Source organism: Anolis carolinensis, chromosome 4, assembly GCF_035594765.1.
Source record: "Anolis carolinensis isolate JA03-04 chromosome 4, rAnoCar3.1.pri, whole genome shotgun sequence".
NCBI classification, from domain to species: domain Eukaryota; kingdom Metazoa; phylum Chordata; class Lepidosauria; order Squamata; family Dactyloidae; genus Anolis; species Anolis carolinensis.
The window spans coordinates 40,668,261-40,688,902 of NC_085844.1; the positions used below are offsets into that span (position 1 = coordinate 40,668,261).

Here is a 20,642-nt window from a genome sequence, read left to right on the forward strand (position 1 = left end):
GGATATGCATGCATGTGCAAACAAGAGATTTCCAGTAAGTGCTTTTGTTAGAATTAAATTTTGAGTCATCTTTTTGGCAATGAGTGCTTATTTACAATAATATGGCTTCTTTGATGTTATGGTCATTGCAAACCGCTCAATAAATGAATAAATCATTGTGCCTCCCCGTGTGCATTAAGCTTTTTTATTACAAGAAGCTTGCTTCATCTTCATATATGGATAAACAGACAGCTAAATAGGTATCCAAATTTGGTAGTAAATCAAGGAATGGTTAACAACAATAATGGGTATCATTTACCTTTCGAGATATTTAGAATGTATTGTTGTTATTAGTTATCATTTCATTCCAACCTTAATTTTTAGCCTGCTCTGAAAACGTGTGTTGGAAAATACACCAGCCTTCCCAATTTTAGCTTCACATTTGAGTGGAAGGTCACCCAGCAAACTTAAAAATTGAGTACAAGTCTTCCTTGGAGCTTTAAAACATTACACATTTTGGTTCACAATTCTCAGACTCATCCAACTGGACAATTCTGGAAATTATAGAATTGAAGAATAGCTTTTCCAAGTTCTGGTCTTTCCTAAAGTATATTGTATATTAAAATTGTAGATGGTAGAACAAAATAGACCATATGATTTAAAATTGATCTTCATGGTGAAGTTAGATTCATAAAATGACTGGGCTTTTATAAAATTAAGATTCTCAAATATTCCTGTGATCTCCTTCTCGTTTCCAAGTATATTACCTCCTTTTTTGGCTGTGCAACATCAGAACTCCATACCTCAGTTGAGGAAGTAGACTGAGAGCCTATCTTTACTGCCCAGAAATCCTATATTAGTCCAGAAGTCACTCCTGGATAGCCACACAATGTCCAGGGACACCTGCTCCATAACCCAGTTTTATCCCATATTAGCAGGAAAACCTAAGCACTTCAGGGTTGGTGTAAGGACTCACTCTAATTCAAATTGGTTTAGCTGTCCATATGGGTCAGTGCCACCATCCCCTTTTCCCTGCACTACACAGTGCAGGGAAAGGGAGTGGAACTTATCTATCTTCTCCAGAACAATTTAGCATCTAAAAGTATGAGCTCCCAATTAGCCCAGCAGTCCTATCCTACATGAACCAGTTGTTGAAAAATTCCTTCAACATAAGAAAAGTTTTGCTGAATCAGAACAATTAGTTATCTAGTCAAGCATTCTTTTTCCGCAATCAAATGCCTCTGAAAAGCCCACAACAAAGGCTTGTGTGCAATAGTATCCTTTTGCTCCTGTTTCCCAGCACCTATATTCAAAGCCATGCTGCCTCTGATCTTGGATATGATATATAGCCTTCATGACTAGTAGCCACTGATAGCCTTATCCCCCACAAATTTGTTTAATCCCCTTTAAAGCCATCCAAGTTGGCAGCCATCATTACATACTGTGATGGTAAATTCCATAGTTTAGTTCTGCATTTTAAAGAACACAAATTTACCTGTTAGAAACTCCTTTTATCTCAACTTTCAATGTTGGCTTCTAATATTACAAAACTGGCAGAAGACCTTTTCCTCCACTTTATCACACCATGCTTACTGCCTATTCCTTTGTTATATCCTCTTCTAATTGTCTTTTGAATAGCGTTGTACTGAGAAAATATGAATAAACTTCATCACACAAATCAAAATAGCAAAAATTATCACAAAGACTCACAGTCTTGAGAAAACTCATTCTTAAGTAATTTCAGCTAGATTTACCTCCAAGTTGAGAGTTGGCCTGAAAAGTATAGATGAAAGAATGACATAAACACATAACAACAGTGTATATGTTCTCTAGTTTCTGATATTTGTTTGAAAAACTTTCAAAGGGTGCTTCTAGGCTACACTTAAACCTGCTTCGGAGCAGGTTAAAGAAACCCACTCTGAAGCAAGTTTAAGATCTCACACCCTGGGGAAAAAATGGGCTTTGCCCATTAGGTGTCCACATACCCTCCTGGTAACTTCTGGGAGGACATTACAACACCAAAGAAACATCCCCCCCCTTCAAAAAAAAGCCCTAATGCAACTGTTTTTAGAAGTTTTAATTCTCTGGTTTTAATGCAGATGTTTATCAATTGTATGTTATTTAATGGCATTGAATTGTTGCCAATATGTGAGGCCACTCTGAATCCCCCTTGGGGTTGAGAAGGGCAGAATACAAATATGGTAAATAAATAAATAGTGGGATATCTAAATAATTCATGACAAAGCAGGGTTTTCCTGCTTTGTCATGAATTATTCCTCTTTTACCTAAGGCATCTTTTGGATGCCTTAGGTAAAAATCCGACAGAGCCCGGAAAGTGAGCCCTGTCTTAGAAGGACCCAAAATAAACCGGGTTATAAATCATTAATGACCAATAAATACGGTTTCTTAAATATTTCTGTAGGTGTTACTATATGCACCCATTCGTGAATAAGCAACTTTATTCAGGAAAATGCAATAGATAAGAGTGGTGTTACTGCTGTATACCTCCCATTTTAGCTGCTTATTGTGACTGCAGATTTGAAAAGGCCAACGCAATGTTCTACATATCATTCAGGGAAATGTTTTTCACACAGTATGCCCCAGCTGGTTGTTATGTCCAGTGTTATATAACTGTACAAGCAAGCATTAAAGCAAGGTCAGTTCTAGTGGAAGCTTAGGAAAACATTCATGCTGCAATAAGGGACAACAGAGGCTAACTTTACAGCAGCGTTTTCACTGTAAATGGTAATTATTCTTAGTAATTCAGTTTTCTCTATAAATAATAATAATCCCTTTTCAATCTGGAATAACACTGGTCTGAAATAACCAGAAATCCCTATCTGGAAGTCTATTGCAACTCCACTCAAAGATGATAAATGCTTCATTGTATCTAAACAGCAGTACAAATACTGGTTTAAAAAACCTTAATATTAATCTTCCTTAATATAAACCCTCCTCCTCCTTCCTCCTCCTCCTCCTCCTCCTCCTCCTCATCATCATCATCATCATCATTATTATTATTATTATTATTATTATTATTGACACAACAACATTGCATGATACAGCAAACAAGATAGATATGCTGGATTTCGTATCACAAAATCACAAGTCGAACACTTCCCAAGTGTCTAGGACTGTGTGATGTATTTTCGGATGATGTGCTCAGTTGGCAGATCGTAATTTTGTCAATGTCTATTGTTTCTAAATGCCGGCTGAGATCTTTTGGCACGGCACCCAATGTGCCCATCACCACCGGGACCACCTGCACTGGTTTCTGCCAGAGTCTTTGAAGTTCAGTCTTGAGGTCCTGATAGCAGCTGAGTTTTTCCTGTTGTTTTTTGTCAATCCAAACCTTATTATTATTATTATTATTATTATTATTATTATTATTATTATTATTATTATTATTATTATTATTTCTATCCAACCTTTTCTGAGTTCAGGACTCAAAAGCATCTTTAGGATTACTGCAGTATTGGATATGTCTAAAGTGTAATCAAATACACATATTAATTAGAAGCTCTGTTTACAAATGAAATACTTAGTCTGCATATACAAATCCCTGACTATTCTATTCTATCTAATTATCTTCGAGAGTTCTTGGAGAACGGGAGAAGTCCCAGCAGATTGGAGGAGGGCGAATGTGGTCCCTATCTTCAAGAAGGGAAAAAAGAACGACCCAAACAATTACCGTCCGGTCAGCCTCACATCAATACCAGGCAAAATTCTGGAAAAGATCATTAAGGAAGTGGTCTGCGAACACTTAGAAACAAATGCGGTCATTGCTAATAGTCAACACGGATTTACCAAAAACAAGTCATGCCAGACTAATCTGATCTCTTTTTTCGATAGAGTTACGAGTTGGGTCGATATAGGGAATGCTGTGGATGTAGCGTACCTGGATTTCAGTAAGGCCTTCGACAAAGTCCCCCACGACCTTCTGGCAAACAAACTAGTAAAATGTGGGCTAGACAAAACTACGGTTAGGTGGATCTGTAATTGGCTAAGCGAACGAACCCAAAGGGTGCTCACCAATGCGTCGTCTTCATCATGGAAAGACGTGACAAGTGGAGTGCCGCAGGGCTCTGTCCTGGGCCCGGTTCTGTTCAACATCTTTATTAACGACTTAGATGAAGGGTTAGAAGGCACGATCATCAAGTTTGCAGATGACACAAAACTGGGAGGGATAGCTAACACTCCAGAAGACAGGAGCAGAATTCAAAACGATCTTGACAGACTAGAGAGATGGGCCGAAACTAACAAAATGAAGTTCAACAGGGACAAATGCAAGATACTTCACTTCGGCAGAAAAAAATGGAAATCAAAGATACAGAATGGGGACGCCTGGCTTGACAGCAGTGTGTGCGAAAAAGACCTTGGAGTCCTCGTGGACAACAAGTTAAACATGAGCCAACAATGTGATGCAGCTGCTAAAAAAGCCAATGGGATTCTGGCCTGCATCAATAGGGGAATAGCGTCTAGATCCAGGGAAGTTATGCTCCCCCTCTATTCTGCCTTGGTCAGACCACACCTGGAATACTGTGTCCAATTTTGGGCACCACAGTTGAAGGGAAATGTTGACAAGCTGGAAAGCATCCAGAGGAGGGCGACTAAAATGATTAAGGGTCTGGAAAACAAGCCCTATGAGGAGCGGCTTAAAGAGCTGGGCATGTTTAGCCTGCAGAAGAGAAGGCTGAGAGGAGACATGATAGCCATGTACAAATACGTGAAGGGAAGTCATAGGGAAGAGGGAGCAAGCTTGTTTTCTGCTGCCCTGCAGACTAGGACACGGAACAATGGCTTCAAACTACAGGAAAGGAGATTCCACCTGAACATCCTCACTGTGAGGGCTGTTCGACAGTGGAACTCTCTCCCCGGGGCCGTGGTGGAGGCTCCTTCTTTGGAGGCTTTTAAGCAGAGGCTGGATGGCCATCTGTCGGGGGTGCTTTGAATGCGATTTCCTGCTTCTTAGCAGGGGGTTGGACTAGATGGCCCATGTGGTCTCTTCCAACTCTACTATTCTATGATTCTATGATTCTATCCTTGCACACAGAGATGAATAATTGCAACAGTAACACGGTGTGAGAGAAAATGAACATTATCCATATTTATATTTGAACAATTCAGAAGTATTGTGGAGTAGCGTTGCTAGAATGAAAACTGGAGTGGGCTCCTGAATCTTTAATAGTTGTGTAGAAGAGTGAATTTCAGCAGATATTGCTTGCCACACAACTAACAACACATATCCTTCGGCTTGGCAGGGACAACCCTCATTGATGCTATCCCACTTACCCAGCCTCTTTTAAAATGCTCCAGTTTCTGTCTTCTCTTCCCCTTTGATTCTTAGCTTACTTCAATTGTTGCAAATTCAAATTTCAAAAAAACAAAGTTTGTACTTATGACTTATGTACTTAAGTTTGTACTTATGCATTATCAAGGATGGTTTTGCAGTTCCTAGCCTTGGAAGTGTGTCATTTTCACCTTGCTCTATGATCCAATTTAAAATCCCCCTAGTTCTGGTTTCTTGAAAACCTGGCAAGATCCATGGAGCAATATAGCAGAATTCATGTTCCTTTCAACCAATCTAGAAGATCCGGATAACACTTAGTCCTAAATACATGCAATTGAAGTTTCATTGCAAACAGAGGATGGCAATTCTATTCAAATGAGCTCAGTAATTATAGGAAAAAACTTCTCCCAGTTTGCTCTTTATTGCATCATATTCTCATTTTCTGTGTCATGCCTAATTATCTAAATCTAAACATCACTTGGTAAATAATTTGTGCTGAACAGTAATTTCAATTTTCATGCCAGAAAAAGTTGTAGAGGAAGAGAAGTAGGTTGGGTTGTGTGTACATGTTTTAGGGAGCAGAAAAGATATACACACAGAATCAGTAACAATCATACAGCCGAACTCAACACCCCAGCGGTTCAAAGTGAACTTTAGTCCCGAAGTGATCGCCCTTTAGTACTTAGTCTTCATAAATTTCCTCCCATTTATGGAGTGTTTTTGATGGCAGACAATTCTTTGCTGAAAGTTAAGTGCTCTTTTATATGAACGTATAAAGCAGGCTTTGGTTTGAATGAGTACATTATTTTGACAAATGTTTATTGGAAAGCCAATTACAGCTTCATAAATCAGGGCTCTCTGTGCCACGTTGGGTAAGCTCCGCAGTGCCACCAGATGTCACAGCCGAGAGCAGGAGGGTAATTAAAATAATTTGGTGGAATCCTGTCCCTCATCCACAGCACTGACAGTAGTCAAAACAGGAAGAAATTGTTTATTATCTTTCATTTAACTTATTAAAATACTTGTTGCAAGATGTCATGGCCATCCTGGAGTGGGGAGAAAAATAACATTTGCTTTCAATTTGCAGTCAGATTAAAATGACAAGGTCAAGTACAATCCACAGGCTGAATGGCAGCTGAATTTTAAGTGCTGTCCAGAAAAAATAGTGGAAGGGTTAGTGCATGTACAATAATTTGAAATTCTAGATATTTTTATCATTTTGTTTTTTGAAGTGGTCAACTATTATGTGAAATAAAACAGTCATTAATATGGACATTTCCTTATAACTGTATCACCTTCCCTACATCAGGGCTAATGTAGGATTTTCAAGGGACACCAGAAGATTTAAACACATTTAGATGGCGCAGAGTTGTAGCTATAGCCATAGTTTTCTTCTCCTAGGGATGCCATCCTTGCTTTTCTTATTGTAATTCTGCAGTCACTCTTTCTTGTTCCTTCCAAAAGAGCCCTCCTGTGGTGAAACCAAGAACTGTCCTGCATGAAAAATTGTGTGTGTGTGTGTGTGTGTGTGTGTGTGTGTGTGTGTGTGTGTCAGGAGCAACCTGAGAAACTGCAAGTCGCTTCTGATGTTAGAGAATTGGCCGTCTGCAAGGACTTTGCCCAGGGGACATGTTTTGATGTTTTACCATCGTGTGGGAGGGTTCTCTCATGTCCCCGCATGGGAAGGTGCAGCTGACAGACGGGAGCTCACTCCACTCCACCGACTTTTCACTCAGCAGTCCTGCTGGCACAAGGGTTTATCCCATTGTGCCACCAGGAGATGGCTGATCATCTTCCGTTGCCAGTGCTAATCAGTTATGCTTTCTCTACTTTAAATGCCAGAATGCTTTATCAGTTTCATCCAATTCTCCTTGGTGAATTTTTCAAAGGAAAAATGCTTGTCGGTTTCACAAGTTATACATGTCCTGTTGAATCTTTTTCTTTTTGAAGAATACCAGTGCATTTGATGAAAAAATCCTGGCCTTATTGGTTTCATTGAAGGCCCAAGAGGGCATGGCTACCACTTTTACTCCTAATCAAACACCTTGGGGAAATTGTGGGGAAAGGATTTAAATGTATGTTTCAACAGACAATGTCCAAGATCCTATAGGTATAGTAAGTATCATTACATATAGGCAATCTCTCATGGCCGAGTATGATTGTCTTTCAAGGGTAGAGACTTAGCAGTGGGTTCATAAGTGATTGTAGAGACCTATTCTGGATTCACATGGTCTTTCACAATGAGGGCATATATTTCCAGATATAAGGCAGTTCCAATAAAGGTTTGTTTGATGCACCTTCCTCTTGAAACATTTCTCCCTTTTGCTCTCTGTTCATGCCTCTTCGAAGTCCAGCTGACTTCCAGTTAGAACACTCAATGGCCAGGGCTTCCCAGCTCTTGGTGTTTGTGCCACATTTGTTAAGGCTAGCTTTAAGCCTTTTAAAAAAATCTTTTGCTGTTGACTGACATCCCATTTTCCATTCTTGAGTTGAGAGTAGAGTAACTGATGTGAGAGACAGGGATTGGGCATTCAGACAATGTGGCCAGTTCAGTGAAGTTGATGGTACAAAATCATTGCTTCAGTGCTTGTGGTCTTTCCTTCCTCCAGAACTCTGATGTTTGTCCACCTGTCTTCCCAAGAGATTTGTAAGATATTTTGGGGGGCAACATTAATGAAATCATTCCAGAAGTTGAGAGTGATATTCGTAGACTTCACAGGCATACAATAGAGTTGGAAGGACAATCATTTTATAAACAAGCATCTTGGTATTTCTGTGAATGTCCCAATCCTTGAACACTCTCTTCTTCATTTGAAGAAATGCTGCACTTGTAGAGCTCAGACGGTGTTGTATTTCGGTGTCAATACTGGTTTTTGTGGAAAGGTGGCTACCTAGGTAGCAGAAATAGTCAACATTTTCTAACATTACACCATTAAACTTTATTTCTGGCATTGCAGAGGGATTGGTTGATGCCTGCTGGTAGAGCACTTTGGTTTTCTCAATGTTTAATGAGAGCCCAAGCTTTTCACATGGTTCTGCAAAGATGTTTTAAGTGGCTTGTAAGTATAAGTACACTTAACTAACAAGGGATGGATACTGTAAAAATGATGCAGTTTGACACCACTTTAACTGTCATGACTCATGCTATGGAAGACTGGGAGTTGCAACTTGGTGAGGCACAAGCACTCCAACTCCATGGATTCCATAGTATTGAGTCATGGCAGTTAAAATGGTGTCAAACTGAATTAATGCTACAGTATAGATAAAGCACTGGCAAACTTTGGCCCTCCAGGTGTTTTGGACTTTAACTCCCACAGTGCCTAAAAGCCGGTAAACTGGCTGGGATTTCTGGGAGTTGAAACCCAAAACACCTGGAGGGCTGAAGTTTACCTATGCCTGTGTAGATGTACCTTAAGTAGTAGCCTTGTTTCCTGAGATGGAATCAGTAAAGCTGGAATCTTTCCTTTGTCACTACAATCCTAATCCACCTCAAGAGTCTCACATTGGCCCTTTACATTTCAAAATAGTATAACATTAAAACAGACAGAAATGGGAAAGCACAACATTCAAGTTATGTTTGTCTTGACCATAGACCCAAGTTTTGTTATGAAATGTGCATATTTAGCATCTGTTTGTTTTCAAAAATAAATTTCACTTTATAAATAGTTAAGTGACAATCCAGTGATGTTTTGCTTTGCTGTGTTCTTGTTTTCAAAATAGAAAGAAAATTAAAACAAACAACAGTTAGTTTCATGAGATTTATTGCATCAGGAATGCCCTCATTCTACAGTTTTCATTTCTCTCACTTCCTGGACCGTCAACTACATCTTGTGGATAATAAATATTGGGATGAAAAAATGCATAATAAATAACTAGAAAAATAATACCTAATATTAAGGCGGTGGCAATTGCAGCGATCATAAATGACAAATATATTTTCCCGTTGAATGATGATTTCCAGAACAAACTTGCGCTTGATATAGCTGAAATTATAAGCACTCGAATGACGTAATAAACAGACATGGGGATTTTTGTATTTTCTCCCTTGATATTAAAAAAGGTAAAAACAAGAATGATTCCCACAGTAACTCTGTAGACAATTTCTGGTGTTTTGGATTTACAAAATGTAGTGTGTTTCTTCCATGCCCATCCTACACCTCCCATCCAAAGAATCACAACAAGAATGATAGAAGTATTAATGCTCAGGACTGCTAGCAGCGCAATGCTAAGTATCCAAGAGGTTAGTGTCAGCAGCTTATAAGAAAAATACATCATTTTGGAAGATATCTTGACAAATGTCTTCTTGTCCGGCAAGGATTTTCGTAAAGCAATCTGATAATCCACTGTTGCACAAGAAATGCTGATGAAAGAGACAGTGATTGAAATATCTAAAGAGAAAAAGTGAGTAATATTAGCACTATCAGAAAAAGAATTACAGATCTTATATCAACTGTGCTTCACTCACATCGTAAAGAGATGTGATGGGCAGATTTACTGTTAAAGGTACTATTCCAAAAATAGGTGGCATTGTAAGGAAACTAATCTAGAAGCTATGCTACTTTTCCAGTATGCACCTTGCAGCAGAGTTCCTGTGTTAGGCATGATTTGTTGTTGTTAATTCACTAATCATCCCATTTTTCCACTTGCAAAAATGGTATAGATGTGAGCAGGACTTTAAAATAAAGATGCCATTTTTTCCACAGGGATACATTCTAAATCTAAAAAGGGGGGAAGAAATAGGACATACGGTAATCTTATTTTTCTCCCTCTTTTTTCTTCTACTTCTTTTCTCCTTTCTATAATACAAGAAACTAACATGGTTATTTCTTTGAATTTTAAAGCTAGATGATTTCACCAATACCAATATGGAACTGGAACTATTTGACAGCAATGAAACATTTTAAACTATGTGAAATGCAACTTCATCATCCCAAAATCTATTTTCCCTCCCTGACTTCTCAATTTTATCTAGGCTCCTGTGCCAGGTTGACAAAAATTCCAGCTGTTCAACCCCACCAACCCCCCCCCCCCTCCCAAGACCTTGGAAGCAAATGCTGCTTAGCAACTGGCAATTGCCAGCAAACGAAGAATACTTCCATTACAGGCTGACACACACACACCCCCCCCCCCCACCCTCCATCTGCTCTCAGCTCCAGCTCCTTGCCTCAAGATGATTTTGTTGGGAGCTTCTGCCTGGTACAATCCCAGGGAAGAACAAGCACAAGGGCAGAAAGGGCACCCTGGATTATCCTGGATCCATATGAGAAGCATGTCATCTCTGTTCCTATATTAGATGCTAATGCAATTCTCGACTCACACATCCACCCTTTGCAAGAAACCTTAAACTCGTTCAGTAGAATCTTAATATTCAAAGAAAATAAATAAACTCACGTTCATCAGAATTATTAGTTAAGAACAGAGCTGCTTAGGGATTAATTCTGATTGTTCATTCAGAGCACACATCAACAAAAACATTCGCCCCATTGCTCCTCTCTTTTCTCCCGAAAACCAAGCAAGGCCTTTGTGATGAGATCCCAAAAATTTCAAGGCCTACCTATCCATTTTTGAGCATAACTCAAAGTGTACATACATACTTTAATGACTCATATTGATTATATCCAGAAAGAATTTTGTTTCTGTATCAAACTGCATATTTAACAGCATATTCAGAGACTTTCTAGTTGCCTCTAGTTGACTCAGGTAAACTGAACAGCAACTCAAGAATGAGGCTTCTTACTCATGGCTTTATGGAATTCATTTCCAAGGAAAAAAAATGACCTTAGAACATAATTACCATCATTTTTATGGCAGCCAAAGACCCAAAAAAAGAAAATCATAGACTTTATGAAGAATTCTTTTCATACTATAATTTTTTGCATTTGCTTATGTCTGGATCTACACTGCCATATAGTGCAGTTTGGAACTGCATTATATGGCCAGTGTAAACCTATATCATGTTATTTAACTGCATTGAACTGCATTATATGGATTTATACTGACAATATAATGCCGTTCCAACTGTATTATATGCCAGTGTAGATACAGTCTAGGTTTTTGTAATCCATTCTGGAAGCATTTCTGTAGGGCTGCAGGTCAGTATACACACACAAACACACACCTTTTTTTTACTATCAAACTTACATTGAGTGAAGGTAGAATTGTCAGATGTCATAAGGATGTAGACTTGAAGAATAAGCTGAGGTGTGCTTTCCAGGTAAGTCTTAAATAGTCGGAGCATACTGATATCTGCCATTGCATAAATAGCTTTTCTGTGAATGAAGCTGGTGGGACCATCAATCAATATATTTTCTGAACTTTTTGGTTTACATGCAGCTTGAAAGCCTTGATTCAGTGCAAGCCAATACCTAAAATGAACATAACATTAAATCATGCATTGTGTTTAGATTTAATCTCACAGCAGATGCATATCACCATTCTTCCACATTTCTAATGAAAAGCACTCATGGAAGGAGGGCCAGTTGATGAAACAGGCATGGTTCCCCCACTTTGTCTCTTTATTTAAGAAGTTGTATGTTCTTTGCCATCTGTTAGCTAATCTGTTTCACCTAAAGTATCCAAATTTGTAAACATGAGTGTTTTCAAGTAGGCAGGCCAACATTAACAATCCCTTTAATTATACCTTAAAGTTTGGAATTTCAGGATATTTTGTAATGGGAGAATAAGCAGGCAGTGTTATAATCATTTGAGCTATTTATTTTTATGGAGAAATCATTAATATACTTTTCCATTTCTCTTGGGGAGGATTGTTATCTAACATAAACTTTAAATGGACTGGGCACATTTTTGTTCATAAACATTTCAAAGTCTACATTTACACTATTTAATAGAGAATTTTGTTCAGTCTTACAAAGAGCCTGGTAGTCACAGAACCTAAACGTTTGTAAAGAATATGATCTTACCACATATAATGCATATCTATGCAGAAGAGATCTCACATTATTATAAAGTTTTTACAGTGTCTAGCAATATATTGTTATCTATCTTGTAGTTGTTGTGTGTCTTCAATGTGTTTCCATCTTATAGTGACCCTAATGTAAACCTCTCATGGGATTTTCTTGGCCAGATTTATTCAGAAAGGGTTTGCCTTTTTATTCCTCTGGGGTTCAGAGGGTGTGACTTGTCCAAGGTCTCCCGTGAGGAAAGATATTATGCTAAAGGTAGCAGTGCTTCTCATAAGATCTCCCACATCATACAGGTCAAATAATTACAGTGTTTTAAAATACAATGGGATGGCATTAATAACGAGGAGAGATGTAGCAAAAGCAGTCAAAATATACAATACAAAGTCAAATTTAATTTCACTTTTGAGAACTCATTTTTGGCCTTAAATTGAGACATGGCTACTCTGTAGCACTAAAAAAAGGCTGCTTAACGTTTCCCTGTCTTTTTCTGTTCAACATCTGTCCTACCCAGACAAGATTATTCTTTCCTACCTGTGGGAGAAAAGTTACAGGAAAAAATGTAAAAGATATCTTCACAAAGGAAAAAAGAAGAAGAAGAAGAAGAAGAAGAAGAAGAAGAAGAAGAAGAAGAAGAAATTTTTGCCCATGACTTTCTGAAGTCCACATCTTAAATATAAAACTTTGCCTTCTGCTTTTGACAACTTTGTAGAGAAGTCCATTTCACTGACTATAGGAATACTATAGGGTCTAGTATCATGTAAAACCAACACATAGCCCTAAAAATTACATTTTCTGTTCACATACTTGAAGTTCTGTTCAGTTCAAACGGGACTTCCTTCTAAATAGACTGACTCTTTGGCTGTACAGGAAGCCCCCAGATTACGAACAAAATAGGTACTGTAGGTTTGTTCTTAAGTTAAATATGCATGTAAGTCAGAACAGGTACACTTGTTAAATGTAATTCCAGCCGCGTGTGCGTGTGTGTGTATGTGTGTGTGTTGTGTGTTTTGGATAGCATAGGGAAGGGTTAACGCCCCTGTTGTGTTTGTTTTGATGTCTGTGCCCCTTTTCAGAAGATTTCACCTCACTTTCTGTCCCTGTGATAATTGGATTTTGAAAAATGTGACTTGTTGTGGAAACAAGCGTTAGTGATAAAGCTTCAGTGGAGACCTCTTTCCCCCATGATCACTCTTTCAGGAGTGGATTTCCCTTCCGAGGGGTAGATTTCTCTCACTTCCTATTGTCTCACCACCTTTCTTAATTATGAGTAAATTGTAAGTCAAATGTTTGTAACTTGGGAACTGTCTGTACTTTCGTTTCTTTGAAGGTCTCTCTTTTCTTTAGGGAGAGATAAATTTTATATCCACTGTCAAATCATAACATATTTGTTTGGCAAAGGGCTAAAACTGAAAGGCAACATATTCAACCTTTCCTAGATGTGTACTTCAAGGAACTATATCATTTCAATAAACTGACATTAACCCAATCCCCAAGTACAGTTTATACATTAGCCATCAAAACTTGAGCCTGGGCCATATTATGAGCCTATACAAACATGAATCTGTTTGCTCTGTGAACATGAACGTTTCACAAAGAAAACATTTCAAACAGGCACTGGAAGTAAGCGGGGAGGCTATTCCCCTTAAAGCATTCTTTATAAACCTCAATATTCTGCTGTTTCTCAATATGACAGGGCACTCGCAAACTCCTATTCAATTTATTGCTTATAAAAGATCTGCTTACAAGAATACATCCTAAGAAATACTGATTCTCTGCCTCACTTTTTTTGTATGAAACTTTGTATGAAACTCCGAATGATGCTTTGCTGTTCACATCACAGCAGTTTTGTGGTGAGCTCCAATATGCCATGTAAATACCTTTTGCTATTACTCCAGCCATTAGTGTAAGTTTACATATAAACAATGATGGTGAGCTCCATGCCTCTGGTCCGTATAACAATGATTTAGCGGAGTATTTCACAATACAAGCATATACATTTCTGCTCATAGTAAGTTCCGCTGACCTAGTGGGGCTTACTCCCAGGTAGAAATATATGGGATTGCAAATTTAAAATACTGTTTTGCTCATTAATTACCATCATATATATGTTCAACACATTAAAGGTAGCAACTTTAGCATACCAGTAGCTACTTGTTCATGTATCTCTCTCGAGGCACTGCATATATTCATGTCCTTTCCTGTTTGTTGGGATTAGCCATACTCTCTCTCATCCTGTATTGGTTTGTCTGCAATAAGTCTGTGGCTCTCTCTTTTAATCTCATTTCCATGTTTAACCTGCCCATGCAACAGAGCATCTCACCTTGTAAGAAAAGGTCCTTGACACCTGTTTAACAAAGACTAAAAGATTGCTTCATTTTCTCTACTAGACTGAGTGGGTTGCAGTGGTGTGAGACTAGATGGTGCTCACCTTCTGCTTGTGAATGCTAATTACACTGCTTGTGAGTATGCTACAATTTCTCATATTACCTTACGTAATGGGAGATTTGAGGAGTATCAGGAAATCTTCATTCATCTAGCAATTGATCAGTCGGTAAACTTATATATGTGTACTTGAAAGTACTTGATAACTGTTCTACTTGTTCAATAGAAGCATGCCGCTTGCATTTTATAGTCCTTTCCAAGAAAGCTTTGACAACTAAACAAATTAGTTTTAATTGATCTGTTGACTGAATCTGTATACAATTGAATAATAATAATAATAATAATAACAACAACAACAACAACAACAACAACAACAACAACAGTTTTAATGAAGAAGCAATTACTATCTTAGATAGTTTTATTCTTTTTTACATCAAAAGATGACTGTATCATTTAAGATCAGGGGTCCTCAAACTAAGGCTCGCAGGCCGGATGTGGCCCTTTGAAGTCATTTACCTGCCCCCCACTCTGAACTTTAGACTTAGATTACCCTATGTCTGAAATGAAGGCACACAGCAACAATTCTTATTAACTTGACTATCTCATCAGTCAAAAGCAGGATAACACTTCCCACTGAAATATTGATAAGTTTGTGTTAGTTAAAATTCTTCTTCATTTTTAAAATTGTATTATTCATGTTGTTGTTTTTATTTTGCAATACAAATAAGATATGTGCAATGTTTTTCAAACATGAACAGTCTGAGGAACTGTGAACTAGTCCTCTGCTTAAAAGATCTGAGGGCCCCTGGTATAAAGAACTGAAAGAATGAAAGAGAGTTCATGTTTGCTTATGTAAAGTAAGTCTACTGGTTGACAAACATAACAGAAATAGAATCAAATATAATAATATATTTTAATGTCATTTTTGTGTGAAAAAGAGACCAAGTGTTAAACATCAGGAATTAAGCTGTATTTTAGATTCTCTCTGGCCAACCAAATGTAGATTATATCAAAAGCAAGAAAAGGTAATTTCAGAACTATTAATTTCAAATATGATCCTGATATATACATAGGCATACAATATTTTTACTTTACTTAAATTCACTATAATTAAATAGCTACTACCTCTTTAATATATTACTTTGCACAGATAATTTCTGGATTTGAATTCATTTAGACTAGCCAGGTATTCTAGGACCTCCTTGTTTATTCTGTGCTGCATTTCCCCATCTGCATCACCTCCTCCATTTCCCCCTGTTGAGCACTATCTTCCTTTTGGGAGAAGAGTGACAGTTCCTGAGTACTAGGTCATTGTAAGGCTAGTTGGGCTGCATTACATAATAGCACCCAAGTTCACAGTCGAGAAGCTTGATAAGGTGTTAGCTGACCTTTGGACTTCTGGCAAGGACTCTCGCAAAGCAGGCTGCTGACTGAAGATCACTTTACCTAAGAGAAACTATGTGGTTGCATTGGGGCAGCACTAAATGTACAGCTATATAAATAAGCATTTTTCTCTTGAATGTCGTATTACCACTGGTTTAATTACATTACATGGGGTTTTCATTCTTCCTGTTTTGAGCTAGCTTAAATATAGAGAAGTTTTAAGAAACCAATATCAGAACAAGATCATCTCATTTCTCTAGATCTGGGACAAAGGCAAGTCTCATTGGCTTGAGTTAAAATTTCTAAATTTAATTTAACCTCTGGTGTCATATCTGTAGATATATCTGGCCATGCCACTCTACTTCTCTAGATCCTTGTCTCTTCTTCCTGTCATTTCTGGCACACACTGCTTTCTTACTCTGCCAATATCATCTGGAAACCCCTTCTAATGTCCATGACCCTGTGCCAATAGGTATGATCAAATAATCACACATCCAAACTTTACCATCACCACTTCTACTATGGAAAATCATTTAGTGTATCATTATACATATAGATTCTGCATTCTATGCTCAATATTTGGTGCTTACCTTGTAAATATTCCACCATGAAATAAATGTAGTAAAATTAATTTCCAGTTCAGCTTTTCAGCACGGTCTTCTTTAAACCAAATATAACTGAATAGCTGGATAACTACTGAGGAAAAAAATCCTGTGGCCAGTATTAAGCCACACCATAAATATTGTTCCTTACACCAGTATGTTCTTGCTATCCAAAAATCAGCTCCAACATCGGCCACATAAACCACAATCCCAAAACACATCATACCCAAATCTTGCTTAGTAAATCTCATTGTCTTGCTTTCATGGTCGATCATTCTATGTCAGGCAGAAAGTTAAAAATTGCATTTCACATTCCATTATTTCTTTGTAAGGAAGGTCTCTTGTGTATGCAAATGAAACTTAAAACACAGTTCTTTGAGGATATTATGAATGTCAGTTCACAACTAACAAGTCACTTGGGCAAGTAAGTATCCATAGACATCCTGAAAGCTGTTCGAATGTGAATTCTTCCAAGCGAGTCCTGAAAATTGAAAATGTAGAGCATTTTAGAAGAGCATGAAAATACTTATCTGCAGCATAAATATTAGGAACGCAACCTGTGCCATTCAGTCACTATGAATGTTTGCCTCTTCACCTATGTTTTTTTTTTCCCATCATGTTCTGCACAGCACTGCAGCCTTAATCTATTATTTGGTCATGTCAAAAATTGAAAGGATCCTGATATTCAAACAGATGAAGTATCTCTATTGGAAGGCTGTATTGAAGGATACAAGACATAGAATGGAGATGGATAATGAGGTTCGTTTGATTTTGTCTTCTGTCTCAATCAGCAAAATGTTTTTGGGGTGGCCCTGTGATGAATACACATTTTTGTATTATCAACTATTTCAATCTGTCTGGATTAGAGACCCTCAAAGAAGATACTCCCCCTTTTTTCAGCCTCTTTCTCTAGCATCCTTATGTGCTGTTCTAAAGCCATGTTACGCAGTGGTGGTCCCTGGACCAACGGGTGTCTGAGCTGAGTCTTTCCTGAAGAATTTTCAGGAAAGAGAGAAACAACTGTAGCCACTTGTCACTGGGCATAAATATGGGACAAAGCCCTGGCACATAAAAAGGGGGAATGCTGGTCCCCCACATCACGCAGTTTAAAAAGCACTGTTTTAAAATAAAGAATTTTTTCTGTCAGGAATGACTTGAGAAGCAGCAAGTCACTTCTGGTGTTCGAGAATTGGTCATCTGCAAGGACGTTGCCCAGGGGACGCCCGGATGTTTGATGTTTACCATCCTTTTGGGAGGCTTCGCTCATGTCCCCACATGAGGAGCTGGAGCTGATAGAGAGAGCTCACCTGCTCTCCCTGGATTCGAACCACCGACCTATCAGTCAGCAGTCCTGCCGGCACAAGGGTTTAACCCATTGCGTCATCGGGGACCCAAAATAAATGATAGAAGTACTTCATAACACTCCCTCATACGTATGTATGCATGTTGTTAATATAGTTAATTCGGAAAGAAAATGTAAAAGCTATTTTGCAACTGAATTTATGCTATTTTACATATTCTACATAAATATAACAGAAATGTAGGCAAAGAAGTCTTTAGTGTGGGTTTTAAAGCTCATATCTACAATACATTACAATCCTTGTATCTGTGGGGGATACATTCTTAATCTTTGAATGGATACGTGAAACCACAGATAATAGTTAACCCTATTGAAATGAAAGATTTCTGCCCTCTAAAAATGCTAGAGAGGACTGATGTTGCCAGACCATGGATATTGATCCTGTAGATAGAGGAGTCATACCATATTAGCTTTAATAGCATGAGGAGTATTTACAGTTAACCAGCAAGAAGTATGTTCCCCATTATTTCATAGTGGAAAACAACTTTCTTCTGAGATATGATGAAATATTTTGAATATACAAGATTTATTTATTTCGTGTCAAAAGCATTGCATAACAAATACATTTTAAAATGATGAAAAAAAGGAAATCACAAGCAACTAAATCGTTTTAGACCAAAAACGGGCAACAGCAACCGCATTGTCCGTAGCTTTAAACGACTCCTCCTCCGTGCATGAGGCAGGACATTGTGAGCAAGCATATATATGCGGAGTTGTTTGTTCTGCTCCACAGTCACACAAGGTGGAGGATTCCTCCAGGTAATGCCACCTCGCCAAGTTGTCTTTAGATCTGCCCACTCCACTTCTCAGTCTGTTCAGGGACTTCCAAGTTGCCCATTCTTGGTTTGCCCCTGGAGGGAGACCCTCATGGGGGGCCATCCAGTTAGAATATACAAGATGGCTGAGAAGCAATGTTACTATACAGGCCCACATAATTTAATTAATCATAATTTATCTATTCCAAAATCTGAAGTAATACTTTTCTTTTCCTTCTGTTATAGTCATAGGGGAAATTCACATTTCCAGTAAGCCTGCTGATTTCTAGAGTGTATCTCTAAAACAATCTTCCAGTCATATAGGAAGCACCACCACTCTCATAAAAATGCTTACCTTGAAGCTTGGAAGTTCCTTAGAAATGTAAACCAAATATCCATAATGAGAGAGATATTTTAGTAGCCAGGGTTTTCAGCTGTACTATGCCCTTCTGTAATATACAAACAGGAAAATGAGAGGGTGTGGGACAGAAAGTAAACCGAAACTTTAGTCTCCTCTGGACCATGTGATCTGGTTCATAGTCTTTGAGCCATGACGTTGTTTGGCTGAGTCATTTTGTGCATACCATAATGCAATCTGATTTCAATTTCAATTACTGTATCTATGCTTTTAAAGGGTTTATTCAAAACAATTGGTTTTGTAATGCCTTTATTGGGTATGTTCATGTCTTCAAGTTGTCTGTCAACTTATGATGACTATGAATTTCATAGGGTTTTCTTAGGCAAGGAATACTCAGAGGTGGTTCTGCCTATTCTCTCTGTATTTGTTGCTAGTCTCCCATAAACACACTAAACAGAGAAAAACCAAATGGACACAAAAATGTGTTCAAGGGCTTTAAGGTGTGTGACAGCATTCTTCACCCTCCTTAGATCTAATATGAGCTTCCACAATATTGGATGTCAAGAGGTATGAAACTGTGTAAAGACTGCAAATGTTATTTGTTTGTTACATATAGATACTGCCTTTCCTCCAAGGTCTTCCAGGCACAACCTATGTTGTATTCCTTGTTGTTGTTGTTGTTGTTGTTGTTGTTATTATTATTATTATTATTATTATTATTATTATTATTGGACTTATGTTTCCAATGTGTAGTGTATGTTATACTGTAAGAATCTGTTGGAAGGGGTAAACGTATGGAAAGTTTAGAATGATTGGCTGAATATTCAAAGGGATTTTTTAAGGCCTGTATCGGCCTGTATGGTGTAGTAGTCTAAACACTGGACTACGAACCTAGAAACCAATGTTGTTGCTTGGCCATAGAAACCTACTGGGTGACTTTAGGCAAGTCACACTCTTTCAGCCACAGAGGAGCAGGAACAAACTCCCTCTGCAGAACTCTTGCCAAGAAAACCCTATGATAGGTTCACCTTAAGGTCAGAAATAACTTGAAAGCACACAACAACAACAAAGTACATGACAGGAATAAAAGTAAGAAACAATAAAAGGACTAATCGGGTTCAGAGAAAGAGATTTGTTAGACTTATGTCATTTAGTTAGGCTAGGAGTCAGAAAGTAAAAACAAGTGTTGAAGTCAGGAATATGAGTGAGAGATGCAAGTTAGAGTTGGTGTCAAGTAGGTTTTAAGATGTGTTAAATACCATATTGTCACACACCAGAGGCAGCGGAGCACCGAGAACCAAACATGGAGGCCAATAAAACTATCTAATATCTTTATTAAGGAAATATATAAGAAGGATAAAAGCAAGTCGAGAATATAGTCCAGAAACAGACCTTTCAAATGAGGCCTAAAATAGTCCAGGAATAGTTTGTCCAATAAATGATATTAGAGTTCAAAGGTAAAATCCAATAACCGAAACACACACTATTGTCAGGCAATAGTGTGGGGAATTGTCCAAAGTCTTTCAAGGCACAAGGTAAATCCACAAGAAGGCTGGGAATAAGGCTTGGATCTAGGAAACAAGGTCCGTGGTTCAAAACAAGGCAAGGTA

General features: G+C 38.1%; 1 protein-coding gene across 1 annotated transcript; it reads right to left on the minus strand.

Annotated features, from left to right (window-relative positions):
• Positions 1-9,013: 9,013 nt before the first annotated feature.
• Positions 9,014-19,212, minus strand: xkr9 (XK related 9). The gene is made up of 4 exons (XM_003219639.4): positions 19,030-19,212; positions 16,548-17,040; positions 11,411-11,634; positions 9,014-9,657 (listed from the first exon to the last, which is right to left on the minus strand). Exons 2-4 carry the CDS (start codon positions 16,832-16,834, stop codon positions 9,029-9,031), a joined length of 1,140 nt encoding a protein of 379 aa, XP_003219687.2. The 5' UTR covers positions 16,835-17,040; positions 19,030-19,212; the 3' UTR covers positions 9,014-9,028.
• Between the last annotated feature and the right edge of the window lie 1,430 nt (positions 19,213-20,642).

Excerpts from the sequence above, each read along its gene's own strand:
- xkr9 (XM_003219639.4), bottom strand. The coding sequence starts at position 16,834 with ATGATCGACCATGAAAGCAAGACAATGAGATTTACTAAGCAAGATTTG. Across the intron at positions 11,635-16,547 it reads CATGGTGGAATATTTACAAG|GTATTGGCTTGCACTGAATC; the intron begins GTAAGCACCAAA and ends TGTTCATTTTAG. Across the intron at positions 9,658-11,410 it reads CAATTCTACCTTCACTCAAT|ATATTTCAATCACTGTCTCT; the intron begins GTAAGTTTGATA and ends TTTTCTCTTTAG.